The sequence below is a fragment of the Choloepus didactylus genome, chromosome 1 (assembly GCF_015220235.1).
Source record: "Choloepus didactylus isolate mChoDid1 chromosome 1, mChoDid1.pri, whole genome shotgun sequence".
NCBI lineage: Eukaryota > Metazoa > Chordata > Mammalia > Pilosa > Megalonychidae > Choloepus > Choloepus didactylus.
Genome location: NC_051307.1, coordinates 166222072 through 166243724, shown reverse-complemented (window position 1 = coordinate 166243724; position 21653 = coordinate 166222072). Strand labels below are relative to the sequence as shown.

Sequence of the window (21653 nt, the reverse complement as noted above, 5' to 3'; positions counted from 1 at the left end):
GCTGAAGAAGATTATATATGTAATATAACTCAGTGTCTTTTACAGAATAAATACCCAACAGAGCCATGAAGATTTGACCTCTAGCTAATGCCTAAGTATTAAATGCACTAAGCTTCTCTTTACACTCCCCAGCTGTTCTTGATCTCAGGTCAAGACAGCTCTTTGACTTTTTGGTAACTTGGGGGTGGCAGGGAATTTTTCTCTTTTGTTTAGAAATCAACAACATGATCCATTATCCAACTGGCAGTATTTGAGTAAGTAATTTTTTTGAAATAGTATTTTTACTGTAGAATATAGCATATATGCATAGAAGTGATAACTTTCCAAGTGCAATTTAACAAGTAGTTAGAGAGCAAATTTGAAAGAATATTATAGGTTATAGTTCCACAGTTTGTTATTTCCTTATTACGAAATATAACATATATAAAAGGTAATATCTTTCAAATTACAATATAACAAGTAGCTATAGAACAAATTTCAAAGGATATGTGATAGTTCCACCATTTCAGTTCTTTCCTTCTAGCAATTCTAATACCCTAGCAACTAAGAAAAAGAAAATTATATAAAGATTCAGTATTCATAATCCTTTGTTACATTCCATCTTGTCTGTTGCTACCCCTTCCTCTAGTTTAATCACTGAGCAAGTGCTTTAGCTGGGCAACCATTCATTGACACTTAAGCCCTATTCAAGCAATCACAAACCCCACTTTTGGTACTCTGTGGGATCCTATACAGGAAACAGAATCAGGTTTTCTGGTGTTCTAATGAAAAGGTCCTCACTGCATCCATCCATTCATCCAAGAAATCTTTTTGTTTTGGAGCTCTTTCAAACAAAATATTCTGTCATTGTATTTACATATGCTTGGGATGACTGCACATGAAATGATCTCCCAGAAATCTCCTCCACTTCACAGAGCTTGTTATCTCTGAAGGAACCACAGAAAGTGAGCTCCTATGTGAAACTACCACTTTACCCCTTGCTGTGAAGGACAATTAAAATCTATTTCATCTCTTTGTGAATATGGAAATTTCATATGAAAAAATTTAAAACATTCTTTTCATCCTTCTTTGGGACAATTCCTACATCTAGAGATGGATGAATGGATGAATAGATGGGTCCTAGATATTGTACCACATGTTCCAGAGATGTGAAGCCATAGGATGTGACCCCTTCTTTCAAAGAGTATACAGCTCACTCCTACTGGATGAGAGAGAGAGATAAATTAACAATTACATACAGAGTAGAAGCATCTGTGAAACACGTGTGAGGCCAAACACAAACACATAGCATCTGCCTGAAATGTAGATGCTAGAAGTAAGATTTTCAGGAGAGGGTGACTATACCTCTCCTGGGGTGGATTGAATTGTGTACCCCAGTTTGGACATCTTCTTGATCTTGGTCCACATTCTGGTGGGTGTAAACATATTGCAAACAGAATCTCCTGAAGATGTTACTTCAGTGAAGGTGTGGCCCAATCGAATCAAGTTGGGCTTTAATCTGGATTACTGGAATCCTTTATAAGCAGAATGAAATTCAGACATACAGAGAGGAAGCCTTGTGGAGAAGAAGCTGGTGGTCAATGATACCTGGAAGGAAAAGCAGAAAATTACCATGTATGCTGTCGTGAAAAAAAGCCAAGGACCCAAGGATCATCAGCAACCAGCCCGAGAACACACAGTCTTCAAGGAGAAAACATTTCCTTGCTGATGTTTCTATTTTGGACTTCTAGCTTCAAAACTATGAGCCAAAAATTCCCGTTATTTAAGCCAACCCATTATATGGCATTTGTTTTAGCAGTTGGGAAACTAAAAAAATCTCCCTATACGGAGAAATGGACCATCTAAGGGAACAATTTGCATAACAGTGTGAAGACATTAAACAAGAAGCATTTGGTGACTTTAGATTGTTTTTGCATGAACATAGGGTAATTGAAATAATCACAGATGAGGCTACAGAGACAATACCAAGATTTCAAAGAATTTTACATATTAGGCAGATCTTAAACTTCATTCTGAAAGCTACACAGAATTCAGAATTTCAGAAAGAAAGTGGCAGTGTCAGCCTGATGTTTTAAATCATTCTGACAACCTTGTGGAGAATTAGTAAGAGAGAGGCCTGGCTGTGGTCAGGGAAGCCAGGAATGTAGGTGAAATACAAGAAGGCCTTGAAGATAGGTGATGGCAATGTGATGGAAGAAGGGATGGATACAGACAGGAGATAAAATCTTTGGGACTTGTAGCTGATTGGTTTTGAAACATAAACTAGAAGGAGGGGTCTAGGGTGATTTTCAGGTTTCTGGCTTAGGTTACAGGAGAAGTAAATGGCAGTACCGTTCCTTCAGGAACAGAATATGAGATAAAGAACATGCTTTTAGGTAGATATGATTATTTTTATAATCAATTCCTATGGGATATTCAATAGGCATTTTAATCTATGGGTCTGATGTTCAGCTGAGTGGTATAGATGGGAGATGCATATATTTAGGATTCACTGTGTAGACATGGTGTGTGACTCTTTGGAGGTATCGTTCAGGAAGGAGGGGATGAAGTGAGGAAAACAAGGTCAGAGGATGAATCCATGAGCCACATGGAAATTTAAGAGGCATACAGAAGAAGGGGAGTCTTAGAAGTTTAATAGGCGGAGAGCAGAGAAGGAACATGATGATTGGTGTTAGAGAAGTTAATGGAAAGGTTTCAGGGAGTATGTGATCAAAGCTAAATAAGGTAAGGACAGAAAAATGCCAACTAGGTTGACATGAAGTCCACTGGAACTAACTCCGTGCTGTGGTGGAAGTAAATAGAAGGGAATGGGTTGAGGAGCTATGGAGAATGAAGAAACTGATAGTTTTCTTTTTAGATGAAGGGAAGGAAAATGATAGAAGTTGTAGCAAGATCATTATTATCTTCTTTAAGTTCCCAATTGGTTGCTCAGCTTCCCTATTAGGAAGTTTTTTTCTGTCCAACATATTACATTTTTAATTTTTGGAAGACCAAAAGGTTAATGTCACATTTGGATTTCTGAACAAAATAAATTTGCTAAGCATCATGCTTATTATACAGAGATTGATTTATTTACTTTTAAATTATGGTAACCATGGCAAAAGATTATGAAAATAAATTCATTTCACTGATGTCAGGATTACTTACAACAATTCCTCTAAACAGTTTAACCAAAAGAGATTTTTGTTGCCATATGTTTGGGTATCCCAAAGGAAAAATCTGATACCAAGTGTTAATAATGAAGGCAGGCAGTTGTGCTGTCTCTGAATTGGGATTTTAAAAATGTTCATCTCTAACACTGTTCCAATAAAACATACTTTCTAGAATGTTGGAAGGACTTATATTTTTTACATTCAATAGATTTTTCCATACAGATACACAATATGTTTATCCATTTTTTGTTTTGTTATTATGTTCTTTAATGAGTTTTTGAAGTTTTCTTCATATAGGTCTTTGTATCTTTTCTTGTTAAATGTATTCTTAGTATTTTACATTTTTCTCATATTGGTAAATGGGAACTTATTTAAATTTCTTTTCTAACTAGAAGAGAGAAAACTATTTCTGAATATTTATCTTATACCTCATTAGCATATTTTGTTATTGATGCAAAGTAGTTTCTTGAGTTTTCTATGTACAAATACTATTATTTGTAGATAAAGATAATTTTACCTATTAAAAAATGCTTTCCACCAAAGCAAAGACCCAGTAAGAATAAAATTCAAGGTAATGTCCTTTAAAATACCTTTTTAAAATGTTAGACATTTTAGCAACATCTACTCTAACAGCAAAACAGAGAGAACCTGAAATCTTTGGAAGAGAAGTCTCATGAGGAAGCACAATCTTTTATGCAACATCTGGCATGAATGACTTTATTAATTTCCTTTTATTTACTAGTCTTTATGTGACAGCTGCAATACTTTTTTCCAGAGCAGAAATCAATCCCATCTGAGGTTCATTTTCCTCTTAGAAGAGACACAAGTGTTTAAAGGAACGTTGCTTTATGTTCTGCTATATTTGCAATCTTTGTTTTCTTTCAGGGGCCTCCAGGACCAGGAGGAGAGGCAGGGAGTCAAGGCCGTTTGGGAATCCAAGGAAATAAAGTAGGTCACATTCTTTACACCCACCGTAGTTGGAGTTTTTTGCTTGGTGCTATTAGCCAGAGCCCTGTCAGCACACAGAAGAACACTTCTCATTTCTCTTCACCCTGGCTTGATTCTTAGACAGCCAGCAACTTCTCGAGATGTGGGTGCGGACCCAGATGAGGTCAGGGATTCCAGGCTGCATAGTCTTGTGAGAGGCTACACCCAATCTCAGTTGAAGGAATCAGGAAACAGAGCTCTTCTGGGGCTGGACTTCCTTGGCTCCCCCTCCCTTCCTCCCTTCCTTTCTCCCTCTCCGTCCATTCCCTTCTTCCCACACCCTCCCTTCTTTCCTTTCTTCCATTCATACAAACCTTTAACTGAGCACCTTTTAAAACCAAGACATTCTACTGAGCATTCAGTTAGGCTGGAAAGTCAACTCCAGGAAGGTAGGAATCTTGGTTTATTTTGTCTCTAATGCATCCCTAGTGCTTAAAATGATGCCTGGCGTGTAACAAATGCTCAGTAAATGCTTGTTGAATGAATGAATTTCTGGGTGGTATAATGCTAATTGGACATGGAGTCAACCCCCACAGAATTTGGAATATTTTCAAGTCCATAATCTATGATACATAGTCAACTGGGAAAAGGGGCTTATATTGGAGGTTTAAACATAGTGCCTTTTCTGGGTTGGGGGAAGAGGCATCATAGAGGATGCAGACTTTGAACTGAGGCTTAGAGGAGAAGAAAGATTTGGGCAAGCAGGGATAGGGAATGGAGAATTTGGAAGGAAGGCACAGGGTTGGAAAATTCTGGGTGGAGGGTATTTGGGGAGTGAAAAAGAATCCTGTCTAGCTGGCACATAAAGAAGAAGAAACCCTGTGGCAAGGTGGCTTTATTCAGTAGCCAGTACAATGCTATTTAAACTGTTGAGTGGAGCAGATGGATGCAAACAGACTTTCAGAAGATTGTAAATAGATACCTAGCATAGAAATATTTTGAAGCCTGAGATGTTGGAAGCTAGAGGGCCAGTTGGTGTGCTCACATGTTCTTCAGGGTAAGTGATGATTGTGTGACTTAACAGGGGAGGGGACAAAAGGGGCTTGTGATAATTCAGTAGGACTGTTCCTATAGGGGACTGAGGCAGAGAGAAGGGTGCTAGAAGGCAGGGGGGCTCCCAGCATGAGGAATGACACTGTCACAGAAATAGCTAAGTCATGAGGAAGAATGATTTAAGGGCAAAGAAAACCACTTGGTTTCAGGGTAGAGGATAGAGTTTGGGACTGACTAGAGAGGCAGATTTCAAAGTCATTTGGAGTTAAAAAAAAGTACTCTAGGAGATGCCTACTGGTAAGAAGGGTAGGAGGAAACAGACAATAAATTATTAGAAAGGAAGAAGAAGAAACAAAAAAAAAATTACTCTGAATGCTGAGAGGAAGACTTCAAAAAGGGAAGGTCAAGAGTATCACCTGGTACAAAAATGTGGAGGAGGGGAGGAGCCGTGGCATGTGGTGGCTGCAGTCCTCCAAAGAACAGTTCCAAAAGAGTGGCAAATGAGAGAGGAAAAGGAGAGGGAGGCAGATTGCAAGGGACTGAACAATACATTGGTGAGGAAGAAACAGATACAGGATTGTCAACTATCTTTGGAGAAGTGAGGCTTTGAAAGTGGGGAGAGAAAACATTAATTAGTAGTACTGGCAAAGTCTAGGAAAGGTTGAAGGGGAGTGTTTGTTTCAATGATAAGAAAGACTGCAGTGTGTTCATGAGCAGAGAAGTGAAAACCAGGGGAAAAAGAGGAGGTTGAGGATTTAAGAAAGAGTACATAATTAGCAGAGAAATCTCTTGACAGAAAGGATGAGATTCGGGGGATAAGAAGAAGGATTAGTTTTGTAATGAAGAACGGTTTACAAGGGCTGAAATGGTGGAGACTGGTAGTTGAGTGTTGCAAAGAGAGTTGATTGGAGAATGAAATGGGATACATGGATGACAAGAATGATCAACTTCGAATAGGAGGAATTACTGGGGCATGTGGTATTGCAATTATGATCAGGAAAGGAAAGCTTGGAGCAGAGACAATGCTGCCTTCTGGCCCTGGGGGGCTGGGGAAGTGGGAAGGGAAGGACCCCCAGGAGAAGACTGCAGAAGTGGTATCAGGGATTCTGAGAAACTCAGAATCAAGTTTCTCTTACAGTGAGGAAGGATATGAGTGTCAGATGTCAAAGGTATAAGGAGGTTTGCATGTGAAATGAAGGCACCTCATAGAGGATGACAGAAGGGACCATGAGAAGGGTAGGCAGGGATGGAGGTGGCCTAGAGCTAGATAGAGGTGAGAGTATGGAGGGAAGTAGATGTAAGCTGGGTAATTGTACCAAGGAAGGTCACTTTTTAAAAAGGGGGACTTTTATCTCCCCCTGAGTACCTCTTTGTTGCTCAGATGTAGCCCTCTCTCTCTCTCTAACTGAGCCACCTCGGCAGGTGAACTCACTGCCCTCCCCCCTACATGGGACCTGACTCCCAGGGGTGTAAATCTCCCTGGCAATGCAGGATATGACTCCCGGGGATGAATCTGGACCCAGAATCATGGGATTGAGAATATCTTCTTGACCAAAAGGGGGATGCAAAATGAGATGCATTAGTTTCAGTGGCTGAGAGATTTCAAATGGAGTCGAGAGGTCACTCTGGTGGACATTCTAATGCACTATATAGATAACACCTCTTAGGTTTTAATGTATTGGAATAGCTAGAAGTAAATACCTGAGACTACCAAACTCCAACCCAGTAGTCTGGACTCCTGAAGACGATTATATAGTAATGTAGATTACAAGGGGTGACAGTGTGATTGTGAAAACCTTGTAGATCACACTCCCTTTATCTAGTGTATGGATGGATGAGTAGAAAAATGGGGATAAAAACTAAATGACAAATAGATTGGAATGGGGGGGATGGTTTGGGTGTTCTTTTTTACTTTTATTTTTTTACTCTTATTCTGATTCTTTCTGATGTGAGGAAAATGTTAAGAAATAGATTGTGGTGATGAATGCATAACTATATGATGGTACTGTGAACAGTTGATTGTATGATATATGAATATATCTCAATAAAACTGAATTAAAAAAAAATGGGAGGGACTTTTAAACCGAGAATTCGGGAGATAAGTGTTCCAAAGCAAACCCAAACACTTTGGGCGGCCCAGGAAGAATTGAGCACTCTTGACTCCTCATTAACTGAGATGAACCCCAAACACACACACCCCAGCTTACTCCAATAAGTTTAAGTTCCCAAGGAGGCAAGCAACCCAGTAGTTAGTCCTGGGCTCAATGCCTGAATCTACCAAGTGTTTGTCGTTGGACAAACCATCTGGCTTCCCATGTTTCCCTAATCTTAAAGCAGACATTCTCAAATTTCAGGATACATAAAAATCAGCCAAGAAGTTTATTTTAAAATGCATATTCTTGGGCTCCATTACCAGCTATGGATTCCAGTGGGGTCCAAGAATTTCCTTCTACACATGAACCCCAGGTTCATTGATTGATTGTGGGGCAGGTAGTTCCCAGAACATACTCTGAGAACCATTGCCCTGAAATAAAGGTATCAGAGCAGATGATATCCCACTTCTCCATGGAACCCTATTCTGTTTCACCCCCAGAGATCAGTGCTGATGGACACTTGTCTATTTGCATTTCTCATACTTCTTGTGTTGCCTTTCTATCCTTAAAAAGGAGTTAAAAACTCCCACCCCTTATGTGTGGGCTGCACACACACTTCCACATTCTTCCTTCCAAAGAATACAGTATGAAAGGGGGAAGAGGGAATAACTTTATAGTGGAGAAACTTGAGAAACACTACCTCCACCAGGCAAGCAAGGGCAACATCAGTGGTGATAAGCCATGTTGATAGTAGGTATCCTTGATATGATGTGATGAGAATTGCACGTTGTCTCTGTGGTCTTCCTCCCCCAAAACCATAACCCAGTCTAATCATGACAGAAACATCAAACATACCCCAATTAAGGGGCATTCTACAAAATACCTGACCAGTACTCCTCAAAATGGTCAAGATCGTCAAAACAAGGAAAGCCTGAGAGGCTGTCACAGTCTAGAGGAACCTAAGGAGGCAGGATGATTAAATGACTAAATGTATTGTGGCATCCTGTGGGGATCCTGGAGCAGAAAAGGGCCATTAGATAAAAAGCAGAAAAAAAAAACAAAAAAAAAAAACAAGAAAACTAGGAAATCTGAATAAAGTATGAATTTTAGTTAATAATAATGCATCATTACTCATTCATATTCAAATGTGCCATACTAAATAATGTAAGATGTTAACAATAAGGGAGACAGGATATCGGTATGTGCGAGCTCTCTGTACCATCTTCACAACTTTTCTGTAAAACTTAAACTATTTCAAAATTGAAAGTTTATTTGAAGAAAAAAAAATGAGAAGTTTACTTTCCTTTGTAAACCTGTTAATTTTTCCCATGTAGCTGGATCTCCCTAAACATAATACTTCCTGAACGTATCCCCCAGTAGACCACAGGCTAGCCAGAAGTCAGAAACTATTGCCAGGGATGTCATGTTCCCTTGGTTATCTTGATTCACACTTGATGCCTGAAAACTAGATTAATAAATCTGCTGTCTTTGCACCAAACAGTTTAATTACATGGATGATGATGAAAAATAATTTTCTTAAATTTTGTTAAATAATACAGAGCTTTCTCAACTTATGGTAAGACATGGTGCGGTTCATGTCTCTATGCTGCTAAAATGGCAACTTGAAGTAAAAAATAAATCAGACTTGTCAAAGCTTCAGTTGTCAATAGTGGAAACTTAACTAGCCAGCAACATCAGCTCTTCTTATATAACTTGCACAACACACAGTCCTGGGCACAAACCCATTGAAATTATGTGTGGTACACATGCATGCAGCCGAATGTTGCCTTAGTGTCATCATTTCCATTTTCCATGATTAAAATAACCTAATGAGGGCTTATTTTATTGCTCCATTTGACAGGGAGAAGCTGGAAGTCTGGGGAAAAAAGGAGCTGTGGGCTTTCCAGGTCCTCGGGGAATGCCGGTTTGCATTTTATTACTAGTTTTGCTCTGGCCCTTGGAATCCTTTAGTTCAGTAGCTATCTGGTGTGGTTCTCTGAAGAGCATTCGAAAGACATCATACCAATCCTTATAGTTTTCTAGAAATGGAAAATGATATCCTCGTTTTGGATAATGCCTTGGCCAGCCTTTCCTGGTGGCAGTTTCCCAGGTACAAACATCATGGCCAGGAAGCTCTTGAAGCTAAGCTGTAAAAGGGACCAAATTTGTTTTAAGCATCCCCATAACCCTTCTTTCAATCTTTCCTCCCATCAGAACCTCTTCATCAGAGACACATTCCATCCTGCTCTCAAAGTTCAAGGCATCTCACTAAGGCCTCCTGCAAGTATCAGACAGTAGCCAATACCCAGGCATTTAGGGAGTTTTGTTTTTATCTAGCAAACTGATAAATGGATTAGAGCTATGTTACTAAGATATATTCTCCAGAAGCAATATTATCAGCTAATTTGATCCTCATTATAATACTATGAGTAAGTATAATTATTATTCTCATTTTCCAGATAAGAAGACTAAGGGGCAATGCATTGTCTGTATCTGTTATTGACAGTTGTCTTTAGTGTCATTATCACAAAATGTCAGTGGTCTGCCACAGAGAGAGGATGTCTCTTTCTAGTTTCCCTAATCACACCATAAAATTGGCTATCTTGTCCACTTCTGCCTCTGCCTATGGTCTAGGATGTTTGTAATTAATTGCTCTGTTTACAGGGTGACTATGGCAGTCCAGGTTATGGTAGAATTGGAAGTAAAGGAACAAAGGTAAGTTACATCTACTGGAAGCCAGACATTTTCCATTTATTTTTTCTGTTACATGTTTTGTTGTTGTTGTTTGCCACATTTAAGAGGGAAAAAAAGCAGGCAGTGAATAAGGCAGTCAAGCATGTTAGAAATATATTTTAATTCATTTACTGATACCCCATGGAGAATGTAGTGGAGGAGAAAAGAGTTTGATGGTTTAAGGTACAGATAACAATTGAAATTTGAAAATGAAATTTCTGTTCTTGAAAAAAGTGTATGGTCAGGGCCTGACTTGTTTCAGCCTGAACAGTAGATCTAATCTTAGCAGCTGTGTGCTCTGGTTCACTCAGGGAGACGTTCCAAAATTTGCTCTCATTGTGGGTTCCCTTTAGCCATTAGTGAGGGGTTTTGCAGGGCTTTTCTAAATGCATTGAGACAAACAGTAACTTAGAAAAGAAAAAAAAAAAACTTTTACCTTGACATCAGAAAGATAATTTCATATTGTCACTGAATATTTAAGTGGCTGGAAAGAATTTAGATAAATTTACCAAAGCCAGTGATTTCTATATATTAACAATAACCACTTAGAAATCATAATGCAAAAATCCCAATCACAATTACACCAGCCACAAAACCAAGAATAGTTAAGGATATCTTTTCTGCAAAATGTGTGAGACCTATGACAAATACTGAGATACAAAAAAAAAGTTCAATAGATGGAGAAGCATACAATAAGTTCATCTTTGAAATTCTAAAACATTTTAAAGGATTAATGTGATTCCAAGTAGAATTCAGTGGGAATGATGTAAGAGGTTATCTAGAAGAAAAAACAAAGCTAATTTTTTTTTTTTGAGAAACAAAACTAATGAATGAAGGATGTCCAGTGAAATGTTCATTAGAGAAAGGAGTAATTGAAAACAGCCTAAGTGTCCCAAAATAGGGGAAATATTAAGTAGCCTGTGGCATTGGCATATTAGCCATCCTTTTAAAGGAATGCATATGCAGAGCTTATGTGGAGAAATTATCAATTCATTTTTAATGTCAAGTTTTTAAAAAAAATCACAACGTAATCAGAAAAATGTTGATCCCAAATGTGCTAGAATGCATTTTTTAAAGCTAAAAGAAAATATGACAAAATATTTACAGTGGTTAGCTCTGGGTGGTAAGATTTGGGTTGTTTTTCTTCTCCCATTCTTTTGTATTTTACATATGTTTGAGGATAAATTACTTTACTAGTTATAAAATAAACTTTATTTTAAATAAAACATGTATTTTTCATCAAATAGGGGTTGTCATGCATCTTCACTTGTAGTCTTTGGCCCAAGTAAGGTAAACAGAGGACCGGAGAATGAATGATCAAATGCAGACTGTAGAGACTTCCCAAGTTTCTCCATCAAAATCCATTTCAAGAAAACTGTTTCAGAAACACGAGGCCAAATGACCATCTACCCTGTTACATGTCTAAAATAGGAGAGCTGACTTGTAGCTCCTCGGATGTGTACATTTAGCCACTTAGGTTGACACAGTATTTTGATGAAATAAGTAAATTGTTTAATGTAAAAATTGGAGTTAGTTTCTCAAATTGTTTTCAGTTTCTGATTGTTTTAGAACTTCCTTGGTTTAGAAATACTAAAACTAAAGTCAGCAGGTAAAATTAAGTCAATATAAATCTATGATGTGTGCATATTTAATTTTCTCTACTTTCAATTATAGGGACATGAAGGATTCCCTGGAGAAAGTGGACCTAAGGTACGGTGTACTTTATATTAACTAAAGATCAGCTAGAAATACTCAGTAACGTACCAGCCTGGGGTTATGACGTGATTCTTAAGACAATGGAAGGATAGTTAATTATAAATAAATGCTCTACCTTTATGGAGGACAGGAGGGAAGAAAGAAAGGCATGGCATTTTTTTTCACTTTTTAAGATCCTACATTTGTTTAGGATGTGTATGATTTTTTTAAATATTCCATTTCCTGTTTTAAATTAATGGATAAAGGAAGAAAGATCATCCTTTTTATTTTTCTCCTCAAATGAATACCTTCCCCTCTGTCATACGTCTTTTCTTCTTCATTCAAAGGAAAGTATTATGTAAGGAAAACCAAAATTATCTGATTTCTTCTGGCTTGTTTTTCCGTGTTTTATAAATCACCTTTAGATACTAAGTTAGCAGTGACGTCCGTTACCTTAAGGTTTTCACTTTTTCTAGAAATATACTGAACTGAGCGTTAGGGACAGGGGACAGAATAAAGGGTACAATTCATGTCTCCAGGGAGACTGTGTTCTGGTTGGGGAGAGAGAAAAGCAAAACAATGAGATGCAGTGTGCGAGGCGGAGAACTACACAACTGCACACACACACACAAAGACATTTCAAAGCAGCCTGTTAAAGGCAAAAATGTTTATTAAAAATGTCTTCATGTTGGAGTCTGTTTTTTTAAAGAACAAACGTGTTGAGATATCGTCCTTTGATCATCATAACTATTGTATTTTATTTTTTGGACCTTATTTAGGGTGAGACTGGGGACTCTGGTGATCCAGGAGAAATGGGACCGAAAGGAGCTAGAGGCAAGACGGTAAGCTGCTTCGTTTTCCCACTGCTTCACAACCTTGGCTGCCTTAGGAAGTCGTCTTCATGCATTTTATAATAATTTGGGTTGTCACTTGTTTTCAAGACTTGTCAAATGGGTGTATTTTTTGGTAAAACAAACTTGGAGAAGGAGAAATATATATTACCCATCTCTTATTGCCAGCAAGAAGGCAATGCATTGTTTACTTTTAGTGAACATGTACACCTTTTCTGGCTGCCAAGGTACCATTCTTTACACTGAAAAATAAGATTTTTAAGGAATCCTTGTGGTCCCAAACAGTTTTGAATTGCCAAAATATGGTCAGTTCAATACCATCATCCTGGCAGTTATAATGGACCATAATACCCACTGGTCTCTTGTCTTCACTATTAAGATATGGGTAAAACTACCTTTAATGAGGTTTACATTGAAAAGTCCTCTCCTCATTTAGCTCAAGAGGGTCTCTCTTAGCTTCTGTGAGAAAACTTCCCATTGCAAAGTAGGTGAATATCGTCCTTATGAATCCGTGAAGGGGCGTGGGAATTGCCTAGTGCTTTGGATCACTTGGAATAAACATGAGGCTCCAGTCCATTCCATAGACTCCAGCATCCTAAGCTTGCCTTGGATTCCAGTGGGTTAAAAATGGATTTCCTGCATTTGCTAACTCTATATATCTCAGACTGTCTATAAATGAGATGACTATTTCATACAAGAGACAATCTTATGGTAATAGTCTGTGAAAACATTCTTTGCCTCTTTACTTCAGAACAGCACTGTTCAGGCAATCTGGTGTTAATACCACGCCAATTAGCAGAAAAAAAAATATCTGATAAAAATGTATACTTGAAGTTGTTTCCCAGTTCTGTCATCATAATTAATTTCACTTTGATCTAGTTCAATACCCCGCTACAAGCTCTAATGAGAACTTTATGCATAGAGATTATTTTTGTTGAAAGAATAAGGAAACTTCTCTTTTTCTCTCTTCTTTTCTCAGAAAGGACTCTTTCCCATTTATAATTCTTTTCCTCATACAAACTTGAGGATGTCTATCCTTTAACATTATACTTGTGCAAAAAAAAAAAGAAAAAAAAACCCGGCTGATGTAATTAGAAAAACGATTGGAATAGACTTTCAAATTAATCCAGATGTCATCTGCAGTGAAGTATCACTGGATCATTTCCTTTGGCTTGTTAATGAAGTCATTTAACATTGAACACTGGAAGCATGTTAACAAGTTGAGCAGTTTGTTGGGTTCCCTCCCTCCAAAGGCACATAATCATTTTGTAAAAAACAATAAACTAATGGGAAATATATAAAATTTTCTCTTGGCCCTTGGGAATATTTTAATTTCTTTTTTCTCCCCGTGTTGGATCATTTGTCACTTTTTATAACTTGCATATTTCACTGGTCAAGCTGTGTTTTCCACCCATACATGAGTGCCTTTGGATTTGAAGTTGAGCTTTTAGACCCTGAAAAATTCCAGGCTTCCCCCCTGAAAAAGCTGATGTTTCCATTAGAGGATTTTGATAAAGCTCTGCCTTGAATTCTGAATGCGTCTTCAAGTCTCTTAGCATGATTACTTTCCAGGTTTAAGTCCTCTAAATCTTCACCTTGATTTTTTCTCCATATGAAGCAGTCTTTAAAATTCACCATGATTTTTAACCTGCCTTATTTTGTATATTTATGTGTGTCCACATGGCTTTATATTTTTTTAATCAACTCTACTCATGCCTACAGTTTAAGGCAGGATTTTCCAACCTCAGCACTCTTTACACGTTGGGTAGGATGATGCTTGGTTGTGAGCAGTTGTCCTATGCCTTGTACCTACTAGATGCCAGTAGCAACTCCCATTCCCTAGTTGTGACGCTCAAAAATGTCTCCAGACATTGCCAAATGTCCCCTGGTGAACACTGTCCCTCCAGTTGAAAACCACTGGTTTTAAAAATCAAATATTTCAGAAAGTTGTTATGAAAAAATGGCAATCTCTTCACCCCTCTCATCCCTTCCCATTTCCTCCTCCCAGAAATAACTTATTTCTTAACTGACTGTTTTAGAATTGATAATATGCATCTAAATATCATACTGGTATTCCCACATCTTTACTTTTTGGTTTCAGGTATTATAAACTGACTTCCTACTATAGAAGTTGATGACTTACCTTTCTTAATTTGCCATTTATTCAAATCCCTTCTCAAGATATTTAGATGGCAACAGGTATTCTATCAAATTTAATCTTGACCCAGAGTGTTGTGATCTGTCCAACCTGGTTCACAGATGCCTTCTAGGGACAATTTTTTTATATAGCCAATATCTGAAAATGGCTTTATTCTACCTTCACATGTGATTGATAGTTTGGCTAATACAGAATCCTGGTTGGAATTCCTCAGACTTTTAAAGACAGTTATTTCTCCATGTCTTTCATCTTCTCTTGTTGCTTTAGGAGGTTCAAAGCCATTTTGATTCTTGATCATTTGTGTGTGACCAGTGGTCTATGGAACATCATTGGCTCCTCTCTCTGTCCCTAGTGTTCTGATATTTTATGGCTTTTATGCTTTGGTATCAGCACCCCCACCACCACCACCACCATTTTCCTGGGCATGTATGCTCTTACAGCCTGGAATACATGTCCTTCAGTTCAAGGAACTTTTCATTATTTTGATGATTTCCTCCCTCTTTTTACTCTGTTCTCTATTATTAGAATACCAAGTGCATTGGGCTAGCCCTCTAATTTTCTTATCTCTTCTATCCTATTTTTCAACTCTTCATCCTTTTGCTCTACTTTCTTGGAGATTTCCTTGATTTTCTCTTACAACTCACCTTTCGTGTTTTAATTTTCAAGGGCTCAGTTTTATTTTCTAAATGTTTCTTTTCAGAGTTTCCTGTTCTCATTTTATGGCTGAAACATTTCTCTTATCTTTCTCAGGATATAAATGAGTATTTTTAAAGTCTTCTTGACCCAACAAAGTCTAGTTTCCTGCACTGTTTTTTTTCTATTGTAGTCTGTTTCTCACATGTCTGGGGAATGAGCCCTTTCTTCATATTTAAGAATTGAGGACAAAAAGGCTGATTGGAATCCCTGAGCACACGGGTGGGGCAGGTCAAATACACATTTCACTGGAGAGTGATCTGGCCAAGCTCTTTATATAGCAAAATCTGGTATCAGTCTCTGTAGGTCTTTCTTCTTTGGTCAGATTCCCTTGAGAAGATGCTTTCAGTTTCTTGCCTGGAGGGTAAAGGCCTGGCTGCCAGCTTATCTAGGAGCCACATGAAAGATGAGAGCTGAGGGGTCTCACATCTACTGCACATATCTTCATTTTATCTCCCTATTTTCTGTGTAGTACCATTGTCCCTCAATCTTCCTTGAATCCTCCAGGCTACACACCTCGGTTTTACTACTGTTGCTAGAATGGGAGAAGGAACAAGTTACCCATATTCCTAAAAAGATTTTTCAACCGATCCTCCTTATTTAGTCTCTCCCCTTCACCTCCACTTCTAGAGGAACCCTTTGCTGCCAGTTCCTGAGCCTTCTGAGAAAATCTGCTATCCTTCCCTGCTGCTGGCTTAGGACACAGCATTCCCTGGCCTGGCTAAGTCATTTAACACTTATACATCTGCTTTCTATCCTCTGAAGCTTTATGGCTATTGTGTCTCCTTTTTCATCCTCCCTATTTTTGTTGTTTTATGCCTTTAAGGAATCTATTTACTGTCACTATAGTAGGATATTGGGAAAGAGCAAAAGTCAATGCACACATTCAGTTTGCCGGGTTTTTTTTCCTACGAGTTTAACCTGTAACTTCTAAATAAAATATAGTCAGCCAATTTTTTTTTTCACTCAACCCAGTACATGGTGAATATCGTTGGAACACCCAAAAAGACATCAATAATCATTTGCTGTTCAGTTTTTATTCATATAAATGTTGTTAAATCCTATGGATTTAGAATGAAGAAAGTTATATTGCCCCAATATTTTTAGCCAAATTCTAGCTTTCTTTATGATAAATTATATGTTGAATGCACATGGAAAATTTCTGGCATATAGTAAGGAGTCCACAAATTATTACTCTTATTATCCCCATTTCACTACAAATATTTCTAGCTGACTATTAAATGTTTTGATGTTGTTTCAGGATTTTCTGTATTTTAATTTTCTGGTTTTTGGGGGGGAGGTTTCATATTAGTTGCCTACCATCTCATTTTAAAAAAAATTTCTTCTTTGACCCTGTAATTCCAGTTCTAGCACTTTTCCCTGAGGAAATAATTAGAATAATGCATATAACTTTATAATAACATCACGTATTACACCAACAACCACCTAAATGTCAATAATAAGGTACTGCATAAGTTAATCATGATACATCCATATAACAGAGTACTCTGCAGCCATGAAAAATGATTTTACACATAAATATTTTGTAAGATGAAAATGTTCATGAGATACATATTTAGTTCCAAAGACAACAAAAATGATGATCTAAATAAGTAAAGAAAATCAATATGTAGCTTAATATCAAAAGAAAAAATGAAACAAAGGGTTAGAAGAAAAGACATCAAAATGTTAATAAGGATTATTTGGGGGAGAAGGGGTTGCTGGAGATTTTTTTTCTTCTGTGTGTTTTTGGAAATCTCACTTTTCTAAAATGAAGATTATTACTTTTGAAATTTGAAACACAAGCAACACACATACACATATGTATAAAAACAATTTTAAAATAAATAAATTTTGCTTCCAGATGTTTGCTGGGGTTGCAGGAGAGATGGGATCCCCTGGGGAGCCAGGACCTACTGGACGCAAGGTAAGTTGAAAGCCATAAATCACAGCAGGTCGTTTCCCACTTGAGAAGTCAGCGCACGGAGCCCTCTTGTCCAAATGTGCATGCCTTCTGTCTCTGCTGTTTGGCCGCTATTTTCACTGTTTTACCATCATGTGCTCAGAGAGAAGGAAAATGCCAATTAAACATTAGCTGCCATCTCTTGGGAGGTAGGGTGGATTAAGAGAGGAAATTAAAAGTATTAGACAAAAATGAGATTTCTCAATTATCAGTGAATTTTATTTGTCCAATCCTTTCCCTCTTCTTACACTCAGTAAGTGATCAGTGAATAAATGAAGGTGAGAAGAAATTAATAAACAGTAAATAAATTATCAAAAACTGCATTTACATGGAATTTATTTCTTCAGGATTTTTGGTGGGGCTCCATTGCATTTTTCCTCGAGTATCTCTCTTTGAGCATGTGGCCAGAGTCTTCCTGTTCCAAAAATGAAATGAAAATGAATTCTACTTTGTTCCTTCTGTGCCTAACCCAGATGGATATATGCATATATTCATTTTTTTGGAAGACATTTAGGTTACCTTTCTAGGTATTCGGTTTGAGTCTGGTTCCTTGGTCGTCCAAATGGTGGGAATAAATTAAAGTTTGTCTCTGTCTTAATTCCTCAAGTTACTTTGGGACTCCAAAACTCTGCCTTGAGGAGGGCAGCCGTGGATGGATAGCTCAGCCTTATCTTGTCCTGTTCCAGAGTTCTGAACACCCGTGTCAAGTTGCCCACTCCATCCTAAGATTCTGGACAACCCTTGTTGTCCAAAGAGGGAGCTGGAGGAAAGTGATCTTCAGATGTCTGTGTGGGTCAGGCTTCCTGCTTATCGCTTATTCCCCTTGGAAGGTTCCTACTGATTAGATGACAAGTATCCTACCTGTACTCTTTTCTTCCCTCTAACTAGGGTAACAATTGGTACACATTCTGGCTGCTGATGTGTATGTCTAAAGCCATGAAACCCATATTTTTTTGTTTGTTTGTTTCTCTAGGGTATGAAAGGGACCAAAGGATGGGCTTCATTTTCTGTACGTATCTCCAGATTCCAGCAGAGTGCTCTGAGCACTCCAATAAATTTATTTATTTTTAAACTTCAGGACCAAGCAATCTGTTGGTTAATTCTTTCTGTTTTATTTTTGAACTGCAGACATGTGAACTTATTCAGTATGTGCGGGACTACAGTCGTAAGTACTCTGCTTAAAACGATGCCCCAAGTTGTCAGTATTCATAGAAGGAAAGCAGTGAACTCTGCACTCAGAATTAACACAATTTACCAGCCAATTTCTTAAGATTAGAGAAGTCCCTGCATATATTTTGAGTCAGCATAGTTTGGTGACTATTAACTCCTCTGGCTGCCAACGTGTCTATTTGAACCCGTTCCAAGAACTAAGTAATAATATATCTAGGGCTTTTAATCTAGGGAAAATTGAAATTTGAGGTCAGAACTCTCCTGATGGCAGAATCAATGAATAGAAGGTCACATTGAACTTTTTTTCAAATGAGTGCTAACAGCTAAGTAACCAGAATTGAAATTGGTATGAAAGAGGCAGAAGTGGTAACAGAGTGAATTGGTGGATGGGGCCCTGACTTTGGCTTATCATTCATTATTTGTTTCCTAGAAAGGTGGGTTTGATTACTTTTAGTTGGAATGGTTGATTCGCTTGTAAAATTACTCATTCTGCCAATTTTTTTTTCTTTCTTCCTCTCAAAAATGTAAAAGCAAAAAGTCATTTTGATTTGGGAAATACTCTTGAATTTAAGATCCTTATAGCAGCCTCTTTTATTGAAATATGTTAGTATCATCAAAGGAATTCCATGTACAAAGTTAGAAGAGAGTAGATTATTTAATGTTCGTCTACAAATGTTTAATGACTTCCCAGATAAACAATATGACTGAAAGGAAAAAACAAAAGTTTCCTCAGGGCATTTGGGGAGAGAAAAATGAACAATTAGAGCCCATTTCTTTAAAGAGCTTTGGTCTCAAAGAAAAAGACTTTGAAAAGCTTTGAACGCAAGGTCAGTCTTAACTCATGCCTTTTTGTAGCAGAATGGAACTGTAATGAGAATCAAAATATACACATTGGGTCATGAAGATTCATTGCTTTGGGGCTGAATTAGCACAGTAGGTTTTCTGATGTGGTAGCCATGTGAACTGTAATCACTCAAGGGCAGAGCCAAGTGAGATGGGGCCTGATCTTTTAAAATTTGAGAAGCACTCCTGCCCCACCCCCCCGCAGAAAAAAACTTGAGGAGCCTGACACCAAATTACAAATCCAAAAGTAGGGACAAAATTATCTCAAAAGGAAGTAATATTTATAACAAGAAAAAAAAAAAAAAGACTCACAACCAGTGACTTCTGCATATTTTATAAAATACATGTCCTTGTGAAAACACATGGTTAGGGACCCTCCCAGGGTCTTGCAAGGGTCCACTGCAAGCAAGAGTTCCAAGAGAACTTTCTGCAGGGAGGGAAGTATTCTAGTGAACTGTCCACTATGGTAGCCACTAGCCACTATAACCAGTGAGCAGTTGAAATGTGGCTACTACAGCTGAGAAGCTGAGTTTTTAATTTTATTTAATTTTAATTAATTTAAATGGCCACACATAGCTAGTGGCTACCATATTGTACAGTGAATGTCTAAAGCTTCATTTGCTTCACAGTAAACTGTTTAGAATACAGACACACATGCATATATGTGGTGTAAACACGTGTGTGTGTGTCTAATTGGAAGTTGTAGATATCAACATGGGGAAAAGTGAAAGTGCATTCAAAGTAAAGAGGGGTTAGAACCCTTTAGCTTTCCAAATTCATTGCACCTCCCTGCAACACAGCGTATCCTCCCAGGCAAATGTTCTTTGCCTGTGACAGCTGGTGGCAGGCTGCTGATTTATAACTGTACACTGTCCCATGGCTTCTCCCATCCCATTCCCTATGGAAGGAGCAATGTTTTTACCAAGATGCTAGTCTGCAAATTCTCCAAATCCTGCCTTAATTTGGGAGTAATTCACAAAAAACACAGGGCAGAACCTTGGTTGCCATGATTTTATTACACAGTACAGAACTCTGTTCTCCTACTGAATAATAATCCAATCTCCTTTGTTTTTCTTCCCCAGCTGGCGGGTACGGTAAGTAATCTTTATTTATAGCATGTGTTAATCAAGCTCTAAAATATCATACTTCTGGAAAGACGAGTTAGAACAGTGTGTTGCCTGCCAAATGATATAAATTTTATCTGGGGTGACTTTGCTGCCTCTTTCTGGTAGCACAGATCTGTCTCCAATAAATCCCTCAGCTGTAACTGAGCTTCACAGCTATTTCTCAACCAGCTGTTTGGCTTTTTTTGTTATTATTCATATTTTAGCAACTAACTTTACCATTCATGTGACTTAGATTTTTTGGAATTATATTTCTTCCTCCCTTCATTTTCTCCATCCCTCTCTCTTCAAGTCCAGTGGTTAGAAATCGAGATGCAGGGGACAAAAGTGTAGACATAAAAGTAGGGATGTTCAGATCTCAATTGAGCTGAGTGTGCAGCTTCAGATAATGCTGAAACCTATGGAGCTCATGCCTGATATTAATTGTCAGATTGGCTTACTATCTTTCAGTGCTGGTTTTCAAGTATTTTACAATTGCTCATTCAAGATATTTTTCTAAAAATCCACTATGACCATGCCCTCTGCTTGTTCATTCATTCCACAATTGTTCATTGAAAGCCTACTATGCGCCAGGCTATGTCCTAGGTGCTGGGGACATAGGGCTGATTAAAATGGACGTGGTTCCTGCCCTTGGGAGCTTCCATTCTAGTGAAGGATACAGATGATAAAGAAATCCCATAGTTGCTTGAAAGAGATGAAGAGTTGGATGATCTGTCATGGAATAATGGCAAGGGAGGGAGAAATGCTTTGGAATGAAGGGCTCTTCTTTCAGGCAGTGACACTGAAATCTGGACTGAAGAATAAAAAGAAGTCAGCTTTGCCAGTGCCAGACAGGGGGAAATTCAAGTGCAAAGGCCATGAGACAGGACAGAGCTAGGTATTTTCTAGGAACAGACAGAAGCCCAGTGTGACCGAGGCATAGTGAGGGAGGGGAGATTGACACATGAAAAATGGATAAGTAGTCAGGAGCCAGATCAGGCTGAGCTTTGCAGGTTATGATGGAGGCTGGATTTTATTTGAATTGTAATGAGAGGATATTGAAGTGTCTATTTGAAATGTTAAAGGTGTAGTGTGAGCTGCTAAACAATGTTTTAAAGTTTACTTGAGCTGCTATGGGGAGAGTAGTTATAGAGGAGATAAGTGTAGAAGCCAAAGGGCCTGGTTAGGAGGCTGGTGAGATATTCCAGGCACAGATGAC

The 21653-nt window shown here is 38.1% G+C and overlaps 1 protein-coding gene across 1 annotated transcript in view; it reads left to right on the top strand.

Moving 5' to 3' along the window:
• The window catches only part of COL6A6 (collagen type VI alpha 6 chain), a 105114-nt gene that overhangs the window by 55944 nt on the left and 27517 nt on the right, over nt 1-21653 (top strand). Inside the window, 9 exon segments of the mRNA XM_037845078.1 lie at nt 4038-4100; nt 9087-9149; nt 9890-9940; nt 11633-11668; nt 12433-12495; nt 17220-17282; nt 18292-18327; nt 18447-18483; nt 20414-20425. Coding sequence (XP_037701006.1) covers nt 4038-4100; nt 9087-9149; nt 9890-9940; nt 11633-11668; nt 12433-12495; nt 17220-17282; nt 18292-18327; nt 18447-18483; nt 20414-20425 — 424 coding nt within the window.